The sequence below is a fragment of the Glycine soja genome, chromosome 16 (assembly GCF_004193775.1).
Source record: "Glycine soja cultivar W05 chromosome 16, ASM419377v2, whole genome shotgun sequence".
Taxonomy (NCBI): Eukaryota; Viridiplantae; Streptophyta; class Magnoliopsida; order Fabales; family Fabaceae; genus Glycine; species Glycine soja.
Window position 1 is genome coordinate 29,971,380 of NC_041017.1, and position 22,422 is coordinate 29,993,801.

At 32.4% G+C, this 22,422-nt stretch overlaps 1 protein-coding gene and 1 long non-coding RNA gene across 2 annotated transcripts; one reads left to right on the top strand and one right to left on the bottom strand.

The window, feature by feature from the left end:
- Nucleotides 1-13,331: 13,331 nt before the first annotated feature.
- On the top strand, nucleotides 13,332-15,545 carry LOC114390093 (pentatricopeptide repeat-containing protein At1g12300, mitochondrial-like). Its single transcript, XM_028350778.1, has one exon. The coding sequence runs from the start codon at nucleotides 13,471-13,473 to the stop codon at nucleotides 15,172-15,174; it is 1,704 nt and encodes a 567-aa protein (XP_028206579.1). The 5' UTR covers nucleotides 13,332-13,470; the 3' UTR covers nucleotides 15,175-15,545.
- A 2,814-nt stretch (nucleotides 15,546-18,359) lies between these two features.
- LOC114389179 lies at nucleotides 18,360-22,422 on the bottom strand. Its single transcript, XR_003661716.1, has 5 exons — nucleotides 22,122-22,422; nucleotides 20,865-21,235; nucleotides 19,927-20,220; nucleotides 19,253-19,510; nucleotides 18,360-18,832 (listed from the first exon to the last, which is right to left on the bottom strand). It is a non-coding gene; the product is annotated as an uncharacterized LOC114389179 (long non-coding RNA).

Genomic DNA, 22,422 nt, shown 5'->3' on the forward strand with positions numbered 1-22,422 from the left:
ACATCACATTCTTCTTCATTTTCATAATTCATATTCACTTCTTCAGACATTATACTTTTATATATCCACTGATTTTCGTTCATCTTAACAATAAATCAAAAGTTTAAACACACACATACAACACATAATCAAAGTATACATAACATACTAAACTATACATAATAACTCATCATTAGTAAAAAGCCAAAACCCTATTTCATTCTACACGTTTAAACAATTCAAATAAAAAATGACAATACAAACAAAGTAATACTTTAAAAACCAAATGAAGCTTTAAAATTTTAAAAATATAACCTGTTACAGATCAACTTGATCCGCAACTTACCTGCGGATCAACTTGATCCGCAATGTACTTTCGGATCAACTTGATTTGTAAGTCTCTTGCGGATCAACTTGATTTGCATGTAGATTGCTTGCTTGCGGATCAACTTGATCCACAAGTTACTTATGGATCAACTTGATCCGCAAGTATGAAGTTGATCTGTATCTTTCAAATTAACACGCAGATCAAGTTGATCCATACATAGATCGTGGATTAACTTGATCCGCACGACCTGCGGTACACCAGAACGCACACCCAACACAAATGTGTACCTCGTATGCCACCAATAACCACCGCAACGCTGAACACCGGTACTTTCACCTTCACTGAACCTAATCGAGGGCAACGAAACGAAGAACGGCGAAGCACTGCGCACGGAAGAATGCCACCGATGAAGAGAATGAGGAAGGAGAGAACGAGGAAGGAGAGAATGAGGAAGCATTGTGCCGTTATTTTTAAATATGTGTAAAGCTTTTTATTACATGCAGGGGTAGTTTAGGAATTTTTTATATTTGCTGGGTGCACCTAGCAACTCCCCAGATAGGATTAGAGATAGCACGAGAGAGATGGACGCATGGATATTTGAGACTTATCAGACCTAATAGTAAATTTGGGTCCTACAATAGAATGGTGTGAGTGTGGCAGATCCAATTAGATCCATTTAGAAAAGGAAAATTATTTAATTTTTTAAATTTGTCATTTTGTTTAAAATTTTAATTTAACATGATCTAATTTTATCTAATATGATGTAATTTTGATTGGATCAATTTTTTGATTTAATTATAGTTTATTTTTTTTATAAAATATTAAATAAATGATAATATATAATAGATATAATAAAAATCAATGTAAAATATCAAATATTTTATTTACATACCATTATATAACTATAGGCTTAAATATAATTTTTATCCATTTATTTTACTTAATTCATAATATTGGTCCATTTATTTTACAATTGAGACAATTGATCCTCTTATTTAAAAAAATATGTAATTTTAGTCCCTTATTTTAAAATATAAATATTTGGTTTTCATATATTAGAAAATTTGTAATTTTAGTTCTCGTAGATTATAAAATTTATAATTTTGGTTTAATATTTAGTTTTGACTACGCTTTGTATCTTTTAACTTTTTTACTTTATAATTAGTTAAATTATTTTTTGATGATATCTTAAATGAATATAGTAGGTTTAGGATTCTATTGAAAAAAAAAGACAAAATTGAAAATTTTAGAAAAATTACAAATTTTTTTAAATTGGAGAATCAAAGGTCTCAATTTTAAAATGAAATGATTAAAATTGTGGATCAAACATGTGAATACCCAATTTTATCCTAGTGTATTTTTATATTTTAAATGAAAATTATTTAAAACATTTTGGCAAAAAAAAAAAAGAAGAGAAATGATAGAAGATGTGATAGTTACAAGAAGACTTGGTCACAGGAAGATATTTCAGTTACACCAGAGCAATGTCATTCAACTAAAAAAAAAAGTGATTACCTAAAGATAAGGTCATAAAATTGCAAGCCTAAAAATAAGAAGATCATGTGAAAAAAAAGAGCGATTATCATACCATTATTCAATCTATTTTTTATACCATTATTCAATTTATTTTTTTTCTCTTATATGTAATGTGATGTGGGTAAAAAATAGGAGTAATAAATAGTATACTAGGAAAGAATCTAGTTTTAGTTGTAAGTTTATTTTTTCTCTTTTATTCTTTTTTTAATATTTGTTCTATTTTGGGCTTTAATATGTGCATGATGTGTTGTTGATCTAGGATTTCAATGTTTAGATGTTTTGTTTTGGTTTCTGGTTTGTTCATTTATGAAATAAAAAAAAGTTAATAATATTTCATCAATTTAAAAGTCATGTGTTATACCTTTTGGGATATTAATTAAAATTTTCTCCCATTTGGTAATTAAAAAATGTCCCATTTCCGTGGTTTCCCAAAAGGAGTAGATAGATAAACTTGGAAAGAGAAAATTAAATGGAAAAATGTTAGGGAATTTATGTTATTACTAATATAGCCTTGGTAGTTGTAACGGAAAGTTGTTAACTAAATTTTGTAATTGGTTGTTAGTTAATTAGTTACTTGCTACAAATGGTAGTAGTTAGTCAAGTTACACAGCTATTGTAAAAAACTATATTATTGAATCCTCCTTATTGTAATTGATATCTAGAGCTTTTTTTCTGGGGGAATGGCTGAAGCCATGCACACTCAAGCATCACTGAGAGAGATGGCAGAAAGATTGGAAAATTGTATTGATGAGAAAATGGAACTAAAACTGGCAGAATTAGCAGGCTCACTGAAGCATACATTGAGTGAATCACTCAAGATGGCAGTGGATGAAAGGCTGGCCGCCAAAGACAAGGAGGATGTCAGCTCTTCTTGGCAAAATCGGGCAATACAAGGGTGTCACGATGGCAATGGGGCCTCAAGTGATCGATTTACACATTATGCTGCTATACTAGGTTACCAAGAATTGAGTTTCCTAGATTTAATGGGGATAATGTGAAAGAATGGCTATACCAATGTGAAACTTACTTCTTGATGGATGAAACCCCTCTAGAAGTTAAAACCAAGTTAGCCATCATGCATTTGGAAGGAAAAGCCTTTAAATGGCATCATGCATCTAGGAAAATTCTCTGGTCTAAACACCTCCCTAGTTGGGAGGAATATGTTCAAATCTTGACTGAAAGATTTGGGGATGCTTGTGATGATCCCATGGCTAAGCTAATGAATTTGAGACAGAAGGGTACCATTAGTGAGTACCATGAGCAATTTGATACAATCATGACACGATTGGATTTACCAACAGACTACTCCTTAAGTTGTTTCTTGGGAGGGTTTGAAAATTGAGGTGCAAATGATGGTTCATATGTTTCAACCCCAGTCAGTGATGAAAGCATATAACCTAGCCAAAGTGTATGAATCAGCGGCTATGCAAGGTACTGCAGCCACACTACCTAGCAAGAACAAATCTACAGTCCCAATCAAATCCTTGTTGGGACCCAAACCACTAGTAGTAACTAAACCAGAGTTCATGAAAACCAAACCAAGACTCACCAAGAATTTGACACCAGCATTCATGAGTGAAAGAAGGGTCAAAGTGTTGTGTTATTTCTGTGATGAGCCATTTTTTGTGGAGCATGGCTTGACACACAAGAAACTACAAATTCAATTCATGGAGGTTGATGACATAGAGGAGGACACTGTTGAGATAGAAAACCATGCGGGGGAAGTTGCAACACATTTTGAGGAGGCACAAATCTCTGTCAATGCCTTGACAGGGGTTCCAAATTTTAGAACCATGTGTGTCATAGGGAGATACAACAAAAAGCCTCTACACATACTTATTAATAGTGGCAACACCCATAACTTCTTAGATGTCCATGTAGCTGCAAGAATTAGGTGCAAGATTGAAGATCTTAAACCTCTCGTAGTCATAGTGGCAGATGGCACAAAAGTGCAAATATCTTCAGTTGTATGAAATTTTACTTGGGTAATTCAACATACCACTTTCACTTCAGATGGCATGCTGATTCCCCTAGGATGTTGTGATATAGTGTTGAATATTGAATGGATGATTACATTAGGGGATATCACTTGGAATTTCACCAAGTTGAGTATGGAATTTATGGTTCAGGGCAGAAGACATGTATTAAAAGGTTCTAATCCAAGCAACTGTAAATCAGTCAAGAGCCCAACTCTTGACAAAATAGTGAACAATAGTGTGCACTTGTCTATGATCCAAGTAGGGATTGAAGATGGAGTATTGTAGGCATTAACAACTCATGCCACTAAGGTGGACATTCCTACTGCTATTGAACGGATTCTATGCCAATATGCAGATGCGTTTGTGACACCTACACAACTACCACCAAGTAGAGGTGGGCATGATCACAAAATCCCTCTCTTGCAATCTACTGAACTAGTCAACAAAAGACCTTATAGGTATGCCAAGCAACAAAAGGATATCATTGATAAGATAATCCATGAGATGTTGGACTCAGGAATCATTCAAACTAGCAACAGCCCTTTGTTAGTCGTCATTTACGACTAACTTTTGTATTGAAAAGTCTCATAAAATTTATATATTTTTCCTAATTTATAGTTCTTTTTGTAGGATTGTACATTTTGTAGGATTGTACATATTGTCAATATTGTTATGTTTAGTTTAACTTTGCTCAGTATCAACTCTTAGATGGGTTACTTAAAGTCTAATATGTTTTTTTTCTTGTAGAGATACCTATTTTCTTTTGATATAGTTGAGTACTTCTTTCTTCTGAATTGAGGTAGAAAAGTCTAAGAGATTGTGGTGTTTTAGAAGTTGTTCATTTTGATGATCAAATAGAAATTGAGGGCCAAATAATCCGTACATTCTTTTTTCCACGAGATAGTTATACAACTTGCACATTTCAAGTTATTATGTTTAGTTGGTGGAGATTGATGTTGTGCCAGTTGCACTTGTCATGAAGTGTTGCTTGCTATCAAGCTCATGACACTTAAACTAGTTGTTGCTTGCAAAAGCTTCAAGTTGTTTACAACATTGAGGCTGGAGCAAGTAGTGATTGTTGGCCAGTTACAATTTGATTATACCTCGCCAATGCCCTTACTCTAATATGGATATGATATAATGTTTATGAGTTTGGCAAGTGTACCAAATTGTCCAAGTAATAAATCTCGGAAGTCCGAGTGTCGATTTTCACAGGGATTTTGTGTTGTACTTATTTTAAATACTTTTCAATTTACAAGGATAAAAAATAAATTAAGAGGTAGAGTAAAAAATAGGAAGGGATATTCGTAAATAATAACATCAAAGAATTTAAGAACAAAATAATTAAAGAGAAAATTCAATGGATGCGAATGTTAGGACCTACCGACCTAGCATGCCTTATTTGCCTAGGATGTATGAGTTTATGATTTTCTGTATCAATGTCATGAGATCTATTCTACTCACATCTATCCATTTACTTGCCCCTGATAACTCACGATGACAAGCCTATTTTATTTACCTATCTCCCAAATGCCTTTGAAAAGATTCAATAAATAAAATGCATGAGGATTAAGTTCTAGATGTTTGCAGAAAATGCATGGGCGTAAGAAATGCCACTCTATGTCTTGCAATGATTTTCTTATGAAATCCTTTCTTTTTGTTCTATTAGTGATTACCCTCTTCCGAGCACCTAACCCCTAAAACTGATGCATGCATATTCTCTTTAAATTTTATTAGACGTTACCTTCTCCCGAGCATCTAACCCCTAGAAGAATGTAAAGATGAAAATGCAAGATAGAAATAGAAAGGATAATAGAATAGAGAAAACTTGGAAAATAATCCTTTTGCATTGGTAAATCTGAAGTACACCATACATCGTTTGGCTTTTTAGGTCTGCCTAGGGGTTTAGCCACTCATGGTCATGGGGGCTTTACAATGAGAGGGATGAAAGAAAGAAAATGATAAAATAACAAAAGAGAGAAGAAAGGGGGAGTTCTCAGGCTTTGGATAGTAGTAAGAGTGCTTTGAGACTTGGTGTGTCTTTTCCCTTGGTCTGACTCTCTATTTATAGATGTTGAAGTGAACTTGGGTCTTCGTATGCTCGCTTAGCATACCCTTCCTGGCATAGCGCTCGCGCTTAGCGAGCTCCTCTCGCTTAGCGCGTGTTGTTCTGGCGTTGCACGCTAAGCGTGACTGCTACTTCTCATGTTTGCTGCCTCGCTTAGCGCCTGTATCTCTCGGTTCGCTCAACACAAGTTGCGTACTCAGCGTGAAATTGGGCTGAGCCTTTCTTCTTTTCTTCGTTATTTTTCCACCTTTTTGCTTTTTGCCACTCTAGTTTTTATATATGCAGCTAGGATTTACAAAACATCAATTCTTAACAAATTAACACAAATAACTGCTAAATAATTAATTTTAAAAACCATTTTTGCTTTATTTTCTATTATCAAAGTACAATTATTTAGTAGTTATCAAAATCCCCCAAATTAAAACTTTGCTTGTCCATAGGGAAGTCAAAACAAAAGCAGGCTTTGAATGTTCCAACACTGTCAATGGCTGCACTTTCTCAGATTCTTCTAACTGGTCATTTCTGCACTTGTCATATTCTCACAATGGAAGCATGGAAAACATCAAGATGAAAACAGTTAGTCTAAGAAATCAATCAAGTCGGCTTGCCTTACTTTCCTCACAAGGCTAGTGTTTCTCTCTGTACACAAGTGTCTAGGGTGAGTGTTTGAATTTTTACGACCTGCAATTAAGATTCCCAAATTTTGCACTTCATCTCAGTTAAAGTTATTCTTACTTACATTTGGTGGATCACTAAGGACTTTTATTGGCTTGTAATGGGGCCTAGCTAAACAAGAAATCATGGTTTTTCTGGGATTTCAAAAACTTAGGGTTATAAGAGAGCAATCATCCTTAGAAAAACTTTCACTTATTTTGCCTAGGCCTTTAATTTTCAGCCTTTATTATTCTAGCAACACTTTTCTTCTTAGCGACACCTTTCTTTTTTTGCCCTTATTCAAAACATTTTTTTTTAGAAAGGAGTACTTCGGGCTTACAAATTTATGACGGTGCCCTATTGTGTGCTACTCTACTTTTGTGAGGCAATTTCCCTAGCAATTCCCCAAATTAAGGACTTATTATGACTTGAAACCCTTATTCTTTCTTAGAATCCTAAAACAAGGTCAAGGATATCAAAATTAGGCTCATGAGTTTATTCAAACAAATCATAATTAATTTTGGCTTAATAAGGGTGTAAGGGATAAATTCATCTCGGGTTGGCTTTTTGGCTGAGTAGCTAGAAAAAAACAAATATGGCCTTGATCATATCCACCTCGTGTAACTAATCTAACAGTCTAAGAATGATGCAAAACTAAGAACTTAAAAACAGACGTTCTCTCGCAATTAAGTTCACACAATTCACCGGGACAAGATAAAGTTATTGACTTACCAGACCATGATCTCTTTCCATCAAGCTAACCTTTTCTCTTTTTGTGATTCATGTTCCATGCTTGACTGACTTTTGCTTCTAGAAAACCACTATTTTCACAATTGTCATGTAGCATTTCAATTGTTGAATCCTTTCAGAAAAAGCTTAAAAAGTGACTTCACAAGTTATCATGCACTTATTCAATAAAAAATGACCAAATTTAAACCACTTGTTAACTCGTTGGCAAATGTACCAAATTTGTTACAAGTAGTAAAGTACTCGAAAGTTTGAGTGTCGAATGAATCCACAGGAACTTTGTTTGTACTTAGATTAATGCAAACCCAATTTACAAGCAAGAGATAAGAATTTTAAAATAACAGATAAAGAAAGATATTAGATAAGATAAAAATATAAGATAAAAAATAAAAGATTTAAATTAAAATATTTAAAGATAAAAATAGAAGATAAGAAAAGTAAAAGATAAGAGAAAATAAAAGATAAAATAAAGATAAGATAAGATAAGAAAAAATAAAAGATAAAAATAGAAGATAAAAATAAAATAAAATCAGAGTGTGATAATGTTGTTGAGACCTAACCTGCCTTATCTGCCTAGGATGTATATTTTATGATTTTTCTTTATCAATTCAGGTGATTTTATCCTACCCACATCTGTTCATTTACTTGCCCCTGATTTCTCAAGATGACAAACATATTTTATTTATCTATTTCCCAAATTCCTTTGAAAAGATCCAACAAATAAAATGCATGAAGTACAAATTCTAGATGTTTGCAAAAAATGCGTGAGCATAAAATTATCATTCTATGTCTAGCAATGACTTTCTTATGAAATCCTTTCTTTTATTTATATTAGAAGTTACCCTTTTTCCGAGTGTCTAACCCCTAAAACTAATGCATGCATGTTTTCTTTAAATCTTATTTAGAAGTTACCCTATCCCAAGCGTTTAACCCGAATATAAAGATGAATAATGCATGAAAAGATAAACAGAAAAGATGATAGGAAAGAAAACACATGATATTGTATTGATAAATAGTGAGTACATCATACCTCGCTTGGCTTTTAGGCCTACCAGGCCCTAACTAAGGGGGTTAGCCTCTCATTATCTGTTAACTCGTTGGCAAGTGTACCAAATTTGTCACAAGTCGTAAAGTACTCAGAAGTTCGAGTGTCGAATCCACAGAGACTTTGTTTGTACTTAGATTAAGGCAAACCCAATTTAAAAGCAATAGATAGATAATTTAAAATAAAGATAAGAAAATATAGGAGATAAGATAAAGATGTAAAAGAAAAGATAAAAGGTTTAAAGATTAAAATAGAAGATAAAATATTTAAATTAAGATATGATAAAGATAAGAGAAAATAGAAGATAAAAGATAAGATAAAAAAAATAAAAGATAAAAATAGAAGATAAAATCAGAATTTGATAAGGTTGGGACCTGACCTGCCTTGTTTGCCTCGGATGTATGAGTTTATGATTTTTCTTTATCAATTTAGGTGACTCTGTTCTACCCACCTCTGTTCAATTACTTGCCCCTAATTCCCCACGATGACAAGCCTATTTTATTTATCTATCTTACAAATTCCTTTCCAAAGACTCAACAAATAAAATGCATGAAGTATGAATTCTAGATGTTTGCAAGAATGCATGGGCATAAAATTATCATTCTATTCCTAGGAATGATCTTCTTATGAAATCCTTTCTTTTTGTTCTATTAGAAGTTATCATATTCCGAGTGTCTAACCCCTAAAACCAATGCATGCATACCTTCTTTAAATCTTATTTAGAAGTTATCCTCTCCTGAGCGTCTAACCTCTAACAGAATATAAAGATGAATAATGCAAGATGAAAACAGTAAAGATAATAGAATAGAAAACACCTTTGCATTAAATAGTGAGTACATCATACATCGTTTAGCTTTTAGGCCTGTCAGGCCTTAACTAGGGGTTTAGCCACTCATGTCTGGCCATTGAGGGCTTCACAATGGATGTGGGAAGAGTGAAAGAAAGAGAGAGTAAATGAAACCCCTAGGAGAGAGAGTTTTGTGGTGTTGTTTTCTTTTGCTTGGCTTGACTCCCTTTATATAGTTGTTGTAGTGGGCTTGGGGTTGATGCTAAAAATCTTCCTTTTTTAATATTTTTTATATCTTTTGGATTTGTTTTGCTTGTAATCATATCTTCTTGAGACTTCCTGATATTTTGGATATTTTCTTGATCTTTTTTTCTTTTAATCTCTCCTTTTCATATCTGCAAGCCATAAATAAGAAAAATATCAAATCTTCATATTTAAGCTAAAGATAACTGCTAATGTGTGGGTTGTGAGACTGCCTCTTTGGCTTGACTCCATTTTTATAGTTGTTGCAGTGGACTTGGGCCTAATGCTAAAAATCTTCCTTATTGATATTTTTGATATTTTCTCAATCTTTTTCTCTTTTAATCTCTCATTTTCATATCTGCAAGTCATAAATAAGAAAAATATCAAATCTTATCATTTAATCCAAAAATAACTGCTAAATAAATATTTTCAAAGATATTTTCAATATATTTTTATTATAAAAATAACTCATATTTAACAGTTATCACTACTAGAATTAAATTACTGAAATTAAAGTAAGATAAAAACAAAAACTAAAGACAAGAAACATAGAGAAACAAAAGAAAATAAAAGAAGAATCCTGATAAAAAAAATTAGGTCTCAATCTTGTGTGGGCCCTGGATCCCAAGCTCTATGAGCACCACTAATGCCCGCAACATAATTATCCTCATCTTCAGCTTCGGAAGGCTCACCCCCTATCAGTAGAGGGCTGGACTCCTGGCCATACGACCTGCTGAATCTAGGCTTCTGGTGTCGTGAGAAGTTGGTCCATCTTCAGGTAAAGAGACAGTCGATGTAGGTCCTAGATGATGATTTGTTGTCCCTGATATAAGGATCGGAGCATCTGGCTGTGTGTGTCTGGTGCAGATGAAGTGGATTCTTGCTGATGATGCGCAACCTGTGAAGGTGGTGAGGCGTCAGGCACGACCAGCTTGGTCCTTTCAGATGGATTCCTGCTTCTCAGTTCTTTACAATTGGTCCCCTCGGCATGAATGTGTCCTTCACGATCTAATTCTTCCAAGCAAGACCTTATATCCTTCTCTTCTTCACTGGGTAGACAATTCACAACATTAATCAGAGCTTTATCTAGTGAAGTGGTTTGGAGAATATCAACGTCTTCTTTATCTACCTCCTCCACCTTGAAGCACATCCTATCTTCCCCTAGGCATTTAATTGCTTCAAAAATGCTGAAGGTTATATTTTGGTTGTCGATACTCATTTCTAGATTGTCATTCCCCATATCTACCACGTAGTTGACAGATAGAATGAAGGGTCTGCCTAGGATAAGAGTAATTTCTGCATCTTCTTCTATGTCTATGATAACAAAATCTACCGGAAAGGTAAAATGGCGGATTTTGACCAGGACATCTTCCATTACCCCGTATGGTCTAGTGATTAATCGATCTGCTGACTGGAGCGCCATCTTGGTAGGGTCTATCTTCAAGTTTCCAATTCTCCTACACATTGACAGGGGCATCAAGTTGATGCTTGCCCCTAAGTCAATGAGAGCCTTCCCTATGGTGCAAGGGACTATCACGCTTCCGAGGTCTTTGAATTTTTCAGGCAACTTCCTTTGTATCACTACACTGTAGTTGCCTCCCACCATAATGTTTTCATTGTCAATGTAATTCCCCTTCTTGGTGAGGATGTCCTTCATGAATCTGGTATAGAGCACCATCGGTTGTAAGGCTTCCCCAAATGGCATGGTTATCTCCAGCCTCTTAAAAATCTCTAAGAAACGCTTGAAGTAGCGCTCCTTATCCTTCTTTGATGGAACTAAAGGATATGAGGGCTCCTTTAGAGGGACTGCTAGCTCTTTTTCCCAAGATTAAAGTAGTGTTGTTCGCCGACTATAGTCTAGTCCTTGCTAATCGCAAAGCTTGCTAAATTCCTTTATTGAATGGTTTCATTGCAGATTTTGTTGTCCTTCTCATTGCATGTATATAGCCAATACTGCTCACTGTAGTCCTTCATAATTGTTGGAATCATCCCTTTTATTGTGGCTCTGAATAGTATAAATAATTTGTTTCAATTATTTCTAAAGCAAGTCAGTCTGGATAAGTTCTACAGTTGTGATAATTTTCTTAGAATTTTGATTTCCTCTTTTAGCACTCACATTTATTAAGGACCTAACCCTGTACTGATGGCAAAAGGACCTCTTTCCCTCCACAAATGTCCTAGTCAATTTAGTAGGGAGATTCTTTACTTTTAAATTGTTGTTGTTGTTATGTGGTTACACACTTGCCTATCAGTTTGGTGTACCTGTTCTGCTTTCACCAAATCCTTGAATTGCTTCATAATGTATTTTTCGAGTCTTAGCAACACTTATGTTACATAAAATTATATGATATTTACTGCTTGACACTAGGTTGTTTTGCACTTCCTCCTGCTATACTCGTGTGGCGCGCATCACTCCTTGTTTCTATTATTTTTATATTTTGTTTTGAGTTGGATTTGGAACTTTTTTGCTCCCTAGATATAAATAAACTCTCTTAAGGGTTAGGAAAAGGTCCTGGAACTCTTTTTATTTTTTATTTTTTTATCGTAACGACTTAGGTTTGAGGATTTTGACTTTCTCATATAATTCTTTTTGGTTTTGATTTCTTTGTTTATGTTGTTTTGGGGTACTATCATGCCTATGTTAGTAGAATCCTGTTTTCTAGGATTGGATTGGGCTAGCTTAGTTATTTGGCCTAATTGCACTGCCTTTATATTTATTTGAATTCTTCTCATGATTCTTTTCTTATTAATATTATCTATATGAGATGTTTGATCACCATTTTATCATCATTCTAGATGCTTAGGAAAGAATTAAGAGTTGAACTTAATTATTTGAACTATAAGAAAAGGGCTTAAGCTTTAAATAATGAGAGTAGGTTAAACAATTATATCTGCATGTACATCATTTATATATTTTTTTAATTAATGATATTTATTAATATTTAAATATTAAAGATCATTACAAACATATTAGTCTATTGAAATTATTGATATCTTATTCAAAATAATCTTACGATAACAAATAATTAAAGTTATAAAAAAAATTGTATCTCATTATTAGAATCTCTATCTCTATAATGATAAGTTGTCAATTTAAAAATCAAGAAATTTACCAAATTAACAATTTCATAAAATGATACATATAATAATAAAAATGAACAATGTTTTATTAAAACTAAAATTGATCGTATATATTAAATCGAATCTTGGATTGACACATTTATTCACAACTAATTGTGTGCATTTATTCAAGTTGCATTGATTGAGCTTGAGGATTAATTTTAAAATATTTGAAAATTAATTAAATCTCTTTTTTATGATTTAATTATACTTTTATTTTATGATAAAATATTAAATAAATGATAATATATATAATAGATATAATAAAAATTAATGTAAAATATCAAATGTTTTATTTACATACCATTATATAACTATAGGTTTAAATATATTGTTTATCCTTCTATTTTACTTAATTTGTAATATTTGTTCCTTTATTTTACAATTGAGATATTTACAAAAATCTACAATTTTAGTCCCTTATTTTAAATATAAACATTTGATTTCCATATTTTAAAAGATTTGTAGATTTAAAAGATTTGGTTTAATATTAAATTTTGTCTATGCTTTATTTCTTTTATTTTTTTACTTTATAATTAATTAAATATTTTTATGATATTTTAAATGAATATAATAAGTTTAGGATTCTATTGAAAAAAAATAGATAAAATTAAAATTTTTACCAAAATTACAAATTTTTTAAAATTGGAAAACTAAAGATCTCAATTTTAAAATAAAGGGATGAAAATTTTGAATCAAACATGTGAATATCTAATTTTATCCTAGTGTATTTTTATATTTTAAATAAAAAATATTTAAAATAATTTGGAAAAAAAAAAGAGAAATGATTGAAGATAAGTTATCACCCAAAGATAAGCTATCACGTCAAAATTAGGGTATAAACATAATCAAAGTTGAATATCTCAATTTTATTGCTAGCGCATTGCCCTCTATCAGTTCATGCCTCTCTAATCGGAGCAAACTGAGCTTTGATCTCTGTTTCACATAAACCAACCAAACAAACACAATCCATTCAACACAACAATGTCATTCTCACTATTCTCACTGTCAAGAAGGTTAAGCTCTTCTCTCTCTCTTTCCATTCCCAACTTTCCTCCTTTTCTTCCAAACCCCACTTTCCCTCTTTGCTTTCACTCTCAGCCTCCATCCATTGACAATGTTGTTGATGATGCTGTTTCCCAGTTCAATGACATGCTCCTTATGCGTCGTACTCCGCCCATCATCGAATTTAACAAGATTTTAGGATCCCTTGCAAAGCTGAAGCATTATCTCACTGTCATTTCCCTTTCTAAACAAATGGAAGTCAAAGGAATTGAGCCATGTCTTGTTACTTTGAACATCCTCATCAATTGTTTCTGCCACTTGGGGCAAATGGCCTTTTCTTTTGCTGTGTTGGGCAAAATTCTAAAATTAGGTTATCAGCCGAATACCATAACCTTGACTACACTCATGAAAGGTCTGTGTCTCAAGGGTGAGGTCAAGAAATCACTGCACTTTCATGACAAGGTCGTAGCACTAGGATTTCAGATGAACCAGGTTAGTTACGGGACCCTGCTCAATGGACTCTGTAAAATAGGAGGAACGAGAAGCGCCAACAAGTTGCTGAGAATGATTGAAGACAGATCAACTAGGCCTAATGTGGTAATGTACACCACCGTCATTGATGGCTTATGCAAAGATAAACTTGTAAACGAGGCTTATGATTTATATTCTGAAATGGATGCTAGAGGAATTTTTCCTAATGTTATCACTTACAATACTCTAATTTGTGGCTTTTGCCTTGCGGGTCAGTTAATGGAAGCATTTGGTTTATTAAATGAAATGATATTGAAGAACGTCAACCCTGGTGTTAATACCTATACTATATTGATTGATGCTTTATGTAAGGAAGGAAAGGTGAAAGAAGCCAAAAATTTATTAGCTGTGATGACAAAAGAAGGAGTAAAACCTGATGTTGTTACTTATAATACGTTAATGGATGGGTATTGTTTAGTTGGTGAAGTGCAGAATGCAAAACAGATGTTCCACAGTATGGTCCAGACGGGAGTAAATCCTAGTGTTCACAGCTACAGTATAATGATTAATGGATTATGCAAGAGTAAAAGGGTGGATGAGGCCATGAATCTCCTAAGAGAAATGCCGCATAAAAATATGGTTCCTAATACAGTGACATACAGTTCTCTTATTGATGGTTTGTGTAAATCAGGGAGAATTACTTCTGCTTTGGATCTTATGAAGGAGATGCACCACAGAGGTCAACCACCTAATGTAGTCACCTACACTTCCTTATTAGATGGTTTATGCAAAAACCAAAACCATGACAAGGCAATTGCACTATTCATGAAAATGAAGAAACGGAGAATTCAGCCAACTATGTACACATACACGGCACTTATTGATGGATTATGTAAAGGTGGAAGACTTAAGAATGCACAAGAACTTTTTCAACATCTCTTGGTTAGAGGCTATTGTCTAAATGTCTGGACATATACTGTCATGATCAGTGGGCTTTGTAAAGAGGGCATGTTTGATGAAGCTTTGGCCATTAAGTCAAAAATGGAAGACAATGGTTGCATCCCTAATGCTGTAACTTTTGAAATCATTATTCGTTCTCTTTTTGAGAAGGATGAAAATGATAAGGCCGAGAAAATTCTCCATGAAATGATTGCTAAAGGCCTATTACGTTTTAGGAATTTTCATGGTGAGCATTCTCCAGTTACAAATTAAGTCATTGTGAATTTTCATGGTGAGCGACCAATGTTTATCGCATTTGATTGTTTCATAGACTATGCTATGGACATTTCATTTGATTAAAAATCATATGCTGTTAATTTATTTTGGTATTGTAACAATAACATTCATTGATTTATTTATTTATTTATTGTTTTAATGTTGTCATAACTCATACCTACATTTTTTCTTCCCAGTGTACTGTCTACCTGTCTCGTCTACTTTTAAGGTGTTGTTCAGTCACTGCTAATTGTTAGCGTTTCAGATAACAAACCAAGCTGAAACAGACATGTTATTTGAAATGCCTTAACTTTTATAGTTGACTCTATTTACTCCTGATTATAGAAAGTATAACTGAATTCTGTTTTTATCTGTTTATTTCCCTGGTCTTTTTGTAAAAATAGAAGATTTAAAACCTACAGCATATTTGTTTGCATCATCTGAGTTGTCTTAGGTTTTAAGGTTGTTGATGTTTTCCTCCTGGTCATTGCTTATAAATTAATGGGAGCTTCTTGAAAGGACAGAACTTATTTTAATTGGTTGTACTCATTCAGGATTGTGCGTTCCGGTGAGTAATTTGTTGCTGCTGGTTTCCTGTACTTTTTATTTGAGAAGAATGAGAATGATCAGGCCGAGAAACTTCTGCATGAAATGATTGCTAAAGGCCTGTTGTAGTAAGAATAACTAGAATTTAAGTTATTATGCATTTTGATGGCAACCTACCAATTTTTCCTCTCTATCACATTTCATTTGATTAAAAGTCATGCACTGTTTCTTTTATTTTGATATTCTACTTATACCAATATCTTTCATTGATTTTTTTATGGATTGTACGGTTTTTCTTTCTAGTGTATTGTCCAGCTGCTTCATCTTTAATTTGTTTTTCTGTTCAATGACTACTAATTCTTAGTGATTCAGATAACCAACCAAGCTGAAACTCTTGTTATTTAGAATGATTTATCTCTTATAGCCGACTCTATTTAACCCTGATTAGTGATTATTGAAAGTAGAACCAGATTTTGTTTTTTGCTGTTTATTTCCTGTGGTCATTTTGCAGACAAGGAAGAGTTAAAACCTAAAGCATGTTTCCTTGCATCATTTGAGTTGTCTTAGGTCTTAATGTTGCCAATCTTTTCCTAGAGGTCATTGCTGCTATATTAATTGGAGCTTTTTGAATGGTTAGAGCTTATTTTGGTTGTACTCATTCAGGATTGTGCACTCTAGTGATCATCTAAAATTTTCATGTTTTAAATAATGAATAAGAGATATGAGAAATGGAGGTTCAAATTTATTTATGAGGTTAATACCTAATCCATTCCTTCATTAGAGTTAAGCTTTAATTTGATGTCAGCTGACTTAGAGTCTTAGACTTTAAATCCCTAGTTTGTGTACTTTAGGTGAGTATCAACTCTTAGATGGGTTACTTAAAGTCTAATTTGTTTTTTTTTTCTTGTAGAGATACCTATTTTCTTTTGATATAGTTGAGTACTTCTTTCTTCTGAATTGAGGTTGAAAAGTGTAAGAGATTGTGGTGTTTGAGAAGTTGCTCATTTTGATGATCAAATAGAAATTGAGGGCCAAATAATCCGTACATTCTTTTTTTCCACGAGATAGTTATAGAGCTTGCACATTTCAAGTTATTATGTTCAGTTGGTTAAAGCACTACGTTATTCAGGTCAGATTGACTAAAGCACTCAGAAAGTGCTACGTGGTAATCTTTTGGGCTATAAATTAGCAGTTTACATCATCACATCTTCATTATTTCCCGTTTTCAAGATTTTGTTAATTAAATGTCCCAAGATCAAAGTAGTGTTGTTCGCCGACTTTAGTCTAGTCCTTGCTAACCGCCAAGCTTGCCGAATTCCTTTATTGAATGGTTTCATTGCAGATTTTGTTGTCCTTCTCATTGCATGTATATAGCCAATACTGCTCACTGTAGTCCTTCATAATTGTTTGAATCATCCCTTTTATTGTGGCTCTGAATAGTATAAATAATTTGTTTCAATTCTTTCTGAAGCAAGTAAGTCTGGATAAGTTCTGAAGTTGTGATCAATTTTTATAATTTTTATTTCCTCTTTTAGCACTCACATTTACTGAGAACCTAACCCTGTACTGATGGCAGAAGGACCTCTTTCCCTCCACAAATGTCCTAGTCAATTTAGTAGGGAGATTCTTTATTTTTAAATTGTTGCTGTCGTTATGTGGTTACACACTTACCTATCAGTTTGGTGTACCTGTCCTGCTTTCAGAAAATCCTTGAATTGCTTGACAATGTATAAGTCTTAGCAACACTAATGTTACATAAAATTAAAAGATTTTTACTGCTTGACACTAGGCTGCTCTGCACATCCACCTGCTATACTCGTGTGGCGTGCATCACTCCTTGTTTCTGTTATTTTTATATTTTGTTTTGAGTTGGATTTGGACCTTTTTTGCTCCCTAGATATAAATAAACTCTCTTAAGGGTTAGGAAAAGGTCCGGAAACTCTTTTTTTTATCGTAGCGGCTTAGGTTTAGGTTTGAGGATTGTGACTTTCTCATACAATTCTTTTTGGTTTTAATTTCTTTGTTTATGTTGTTTTGGGGTACTACCATGTCTATGTTAGTAGAATCCTGTTTTCTAGGATTGGGCTGGGCTAGCTAGCTTAGTTATTTAACCTAATTGCACTGCCTTTATATTTATTTGAATTCTTCTCATGATTCTTTTCTTATTAATCTTATCTATATGAGATGTTTGATCACCATTTTATCATAATTCTAGATGCTTAGCAAAGAATTGAGAGTTGAACTTAATTGTTTGAACTATAAGAAAATGAATCATGCTTTAAATGAGAGTAGGTTTAATAATGATATCTACATATATATCATTTATATATTTTTTTAATTAATGAGATTTATTATTTAAATACTAAAGATCATTACAAATATATTAATATATTAAGATTATTGATATCTTATTCAAAATAATCTTATGATATATAATAGACCGAATCTTAGACTGACACATTTATTAACAACTAGTGGTGTATATTTATTTAAGTTGCATTGATTGAGCTTGGACATTAATTTTAAAATATTTGAAAATTAATTAAATACTCTTTATTTCTTGCCATTCAATAGTAACAACAACAAACATTATGTAAACCAAATTGAAACCAAATTGTTATGTAAACAAGGGGAAAACTTCATATATTTACTCAACTTTTTATTGTGCTGGTGAAGTTAGACGGCAATTAATTAATTCTTCATAAAATTGATGAAATAAATGGCGTAAGACACAATCAAAATTAAAATGGTTAAGAACAAATGTAATATTTATAAACATAATTAAAAAATGATAAAAACCTAAAAATGTGATCAGAAATTAACATTTACCTGGTGAAGGATCTCTGACCCTCTTGAAAAAGGCACAGTATTGGGAAACAATTTCTGTAGAGAAAACTGTTTTGATTTATATATGATTTGTTTTAACCTTATCCAACGATCTCTCATTGTTGAATATGTAAATTGGAATATTTCTTTTCCATCTCCTTCAGTAGCCACGTCCAAAAGCTTTAAAACTCTCAGCTGAACGTCACGGGAAATTCCAATGGTGCTCAATCTCAAATATATCATCATCTTTTGATATACTGCCTCATCCTTTATTATTGTCCATCTGTTAGAAAATCACAATATATAACACTTATGTGTTACTTATTAATTGATAAAAACAGAGTTTAATTTTGATCTGAAAGTGTTACACTCACTTTATATTATTAACAATATTTATGAAGATAAGATTGATCTAAAGCCAACAAATTCTTGACCATACATTGGGAACCTCGGCTCCAATATAAGTGATTCAGGCTCTCTAACAACTTGTAAAAGTTCTCAAATTCTCAAGTAATCTTTAGAGTTATAACTGTTATTTTATGCCAATCTATATATTCCATAATGAATAATCATAAAAAATACCAAACTTTATATTAACAGGCAAAATAAAAGTCTTCAACGGAGTTATAATTTATTAATCTTAATCACATTAAATTAATTATGTAAATTAGCACGATGAAAGTTTCATAGTGATATATCTCACCAAAATCTACTCCCAGCATGGCCTGTGAGCTTAGAAATTGTAAACACCATAAGATCATCATCAGCTGGTGAAGAAATAGCAGTGAAATGTGGCCAATAATAGGCTCGATCATAAATGGTTTTCACATCAGAGCCTTTGAGAACTCCCTTGTTCAACTTTCCATCTGGATTGTTTGGTGAAGTCACAAACTCAATAAATCTGAAGCTGCTATTTGTGTTGTTTTTCCACAAGGATGTGTCTCCTTCATAACTAAAATCCCTAGAATTAAAAATTTGCGTTAATTTGGTCTCTATGGAGCTGTTTCAAAAAGTTTAACATAATTTATGTCATCTATCTATCTAATTTCATAAACATATAAATAAATGTATATATAACCAAAAGTATTAGAAAAACCTAGTTATAGTTTCTTAGGTGTTGCTATTCTGTGATTAATAAGATAAATGTTTGTATTAAGAGGTTAACATAAATGATCGAGATAAACAAAACTATAATTTTAATTTTAAAACAACACCAAAACTACACTTAAAGAATTACATCTAAGTTTTGTTTAAAGAAGTATTTTATTGAAGCTTGCCAGGCGAAGAGAGAAAGAAGGAAAAAGAAATAATAGTTAACAAAAAATACTAAACTAACAACTAACATTAGTTTATTAAAAAAAAAAAAAAAAAGCTCACCGGATAATATGGTGCTGTGGCTACCACTTTTGCTGGAAACATTGAAGAGTAGGGAGACAAGGCATAAACAGCAGCATTGAGAAGAGGGTTGAGCCACTTCCAAATACGATGTACTTTCCTTCGCTGATTGCATTCCCAACGATGGCATCAAGTTTTTTTATGTACTCAACCAATAGTTGTGAGATGTATGATCCATCGCTATAAGAATAACCCATTCTATGCCATCCTGATACTAAGATGGCACTACTTGCTGCATTTCACATCCAAAATGGCTCCATAAAATATGGATCACCACTGCAATAAACATATTCAATAAATTTTATCAGTAAAAAAACAATATATATATATATATATATATATATACACACACACTTGTGCACCTATATCTCTCTCAACTGAGAATTAAAAACTATCCTCTCTAGATATCGAGATTCCTTTAAGACATTAACTTCTCTTAACATATATATTTTTACATATATATATGAATTAAACTTTTGATAACTTACTTAAAGGCCAAAAATAATATTAAACCGAGATGATCTAAATGGTTTATTGACAAAGACTATATTTTGTTATTTTTGTTTCTTTTTTTTATGTGATTTAAAATTTTGCAAGGGATAAGTTTATACACTACATTTTTAACATTTAATTTTATTTAATGTTAAATGTTTAGATGAACCATTTAATGTATAAAATAGGTGCAGGTCATCTATCATCCAATGATACTCAAAATATTCAGCCCTTTTAAAATCTTTGACTTTCTAATGATGCAAGATATTTACCTAGTCCCTCTCACTTCCATTAAACAATATTATATCAACTTCACTAGAAGCTAGGTAAAAAAAATAAATAAATCAACATGTCCAAAAACTATTGCAATGACCATGGATGAATTAGCAGTTAATAGATTATTGAATTTATGAGAAAGCTAGGGTTACCCATCAGCGTTGGCAGGGCAATCAGATAAAAACTGGGAGCAGTCAGATCCAGCATAGCATGAATTGCATTCACAAAGAGACTTATTCATATCTTTAAGAATAAGACCATCTAAGTAGGCTCTTCCATGTCCTGAACATGGTATTGCTGCCACAACCTCAGCTTCTTCTGCAGCTCTTGTGCTCCAAGTTGGCTCCCATTGTCCCATACATACAAACGTGCTAATTGAGGCACACAATACAATAATGAATTTTAATTTCATTGGACTTTGGACCTATTCTTTTGGCGATTCTAGTCCTCCTTTCTTTGTGAAATCTTCAAGCAACTTCTTGGCTGCACTTCGAGATTTCTGAAATGAAGTAGCGATCTTGTCCTTGCATTTAGATATAGGTAAAAATTTCAACATAATAAGTTTTCAAAAGTAGGGACAAATTAAGACTGAATATATTGAACTATAGGAGAAAATTGTATTCACATTAATATTTGAAAATTCTTTCCCGATGCCTCATTAATATATAGAGGGATTAAATATGTTTTTTTTATATTCTAAAAATATACCAGATTTACATGTAGTTTTTTGAATTTTTTTCTTTGCATTTAATTTCTAAAATTTTAGAAATATTAGATTTTAATTCTTTTCCTAACTCAATTTGCTTGTGCAGTTAAATGTGACTAAGTGGTCGATCATCTCAGTTAGCAATTTTAAAGTTCTTTGATATGCCATGTAACTAATTAAAAAAATGAAAAACAAAATAAAATTAACTAATTAAATAAAAGAATTAGAAAAACAAGTAAAAAAGTAATAAAGATAGAAGGTTAGAGAAAGTATGTCTAAAAGTAGACTGCATACCAACTTGTAATGAGTAATGAATAATTACATGATGGAACTTATATCATATTTTAACATAAAATCTTAAAATTCAAGTTTATATGTCATCTTTATTTATATGATGTTCAATTTTTTTATTTCTACTATATTTCAACACTAAATTAGATGGTTAAAGTAGATATTTGTTTCGTTTTCTATAAGATAAAAAAAATTTGGATATTGAGTTTAATTAACAATATAATCATATATTCAACACGATTATTATGTATTTTTTTTCATGTGATTTAGTGGTCATATTTCAAAAAAATTTGTAATTGACTATTCTATAAGATACTATTTTTTAAGTCTGATTGTGTTATAGCTCACTAAAAAAACAAAAATAGTATTCAAAGTGATTAATCGAAAAGCTTTAAGCTGAGGAGATAGATACCTCTGCTGCGTGCTTTCTTCTGAACTCAAAACTAAGCATGAGTTAATAATCTCTGTCATCACCTTCACCGCAAGAGATCGATGCGTTCGTGGCTACAACCGAAGCTGAATAAATAGTCAGAACAACGTACAACGTAATTAACAACATTCGTTAGGGAACCAATAAGAGGCTTACAGAAAACAGAGGTGTGGTCTGATATCGAGAAATGTACCCTGCACAGTCGAAGGAGGTTTATTTAGTTTTGGGAAGGAAGAAATTACTAGTAGTTTTTAATTTGAAGAGCTTCTAAAAAAGAGTTTTC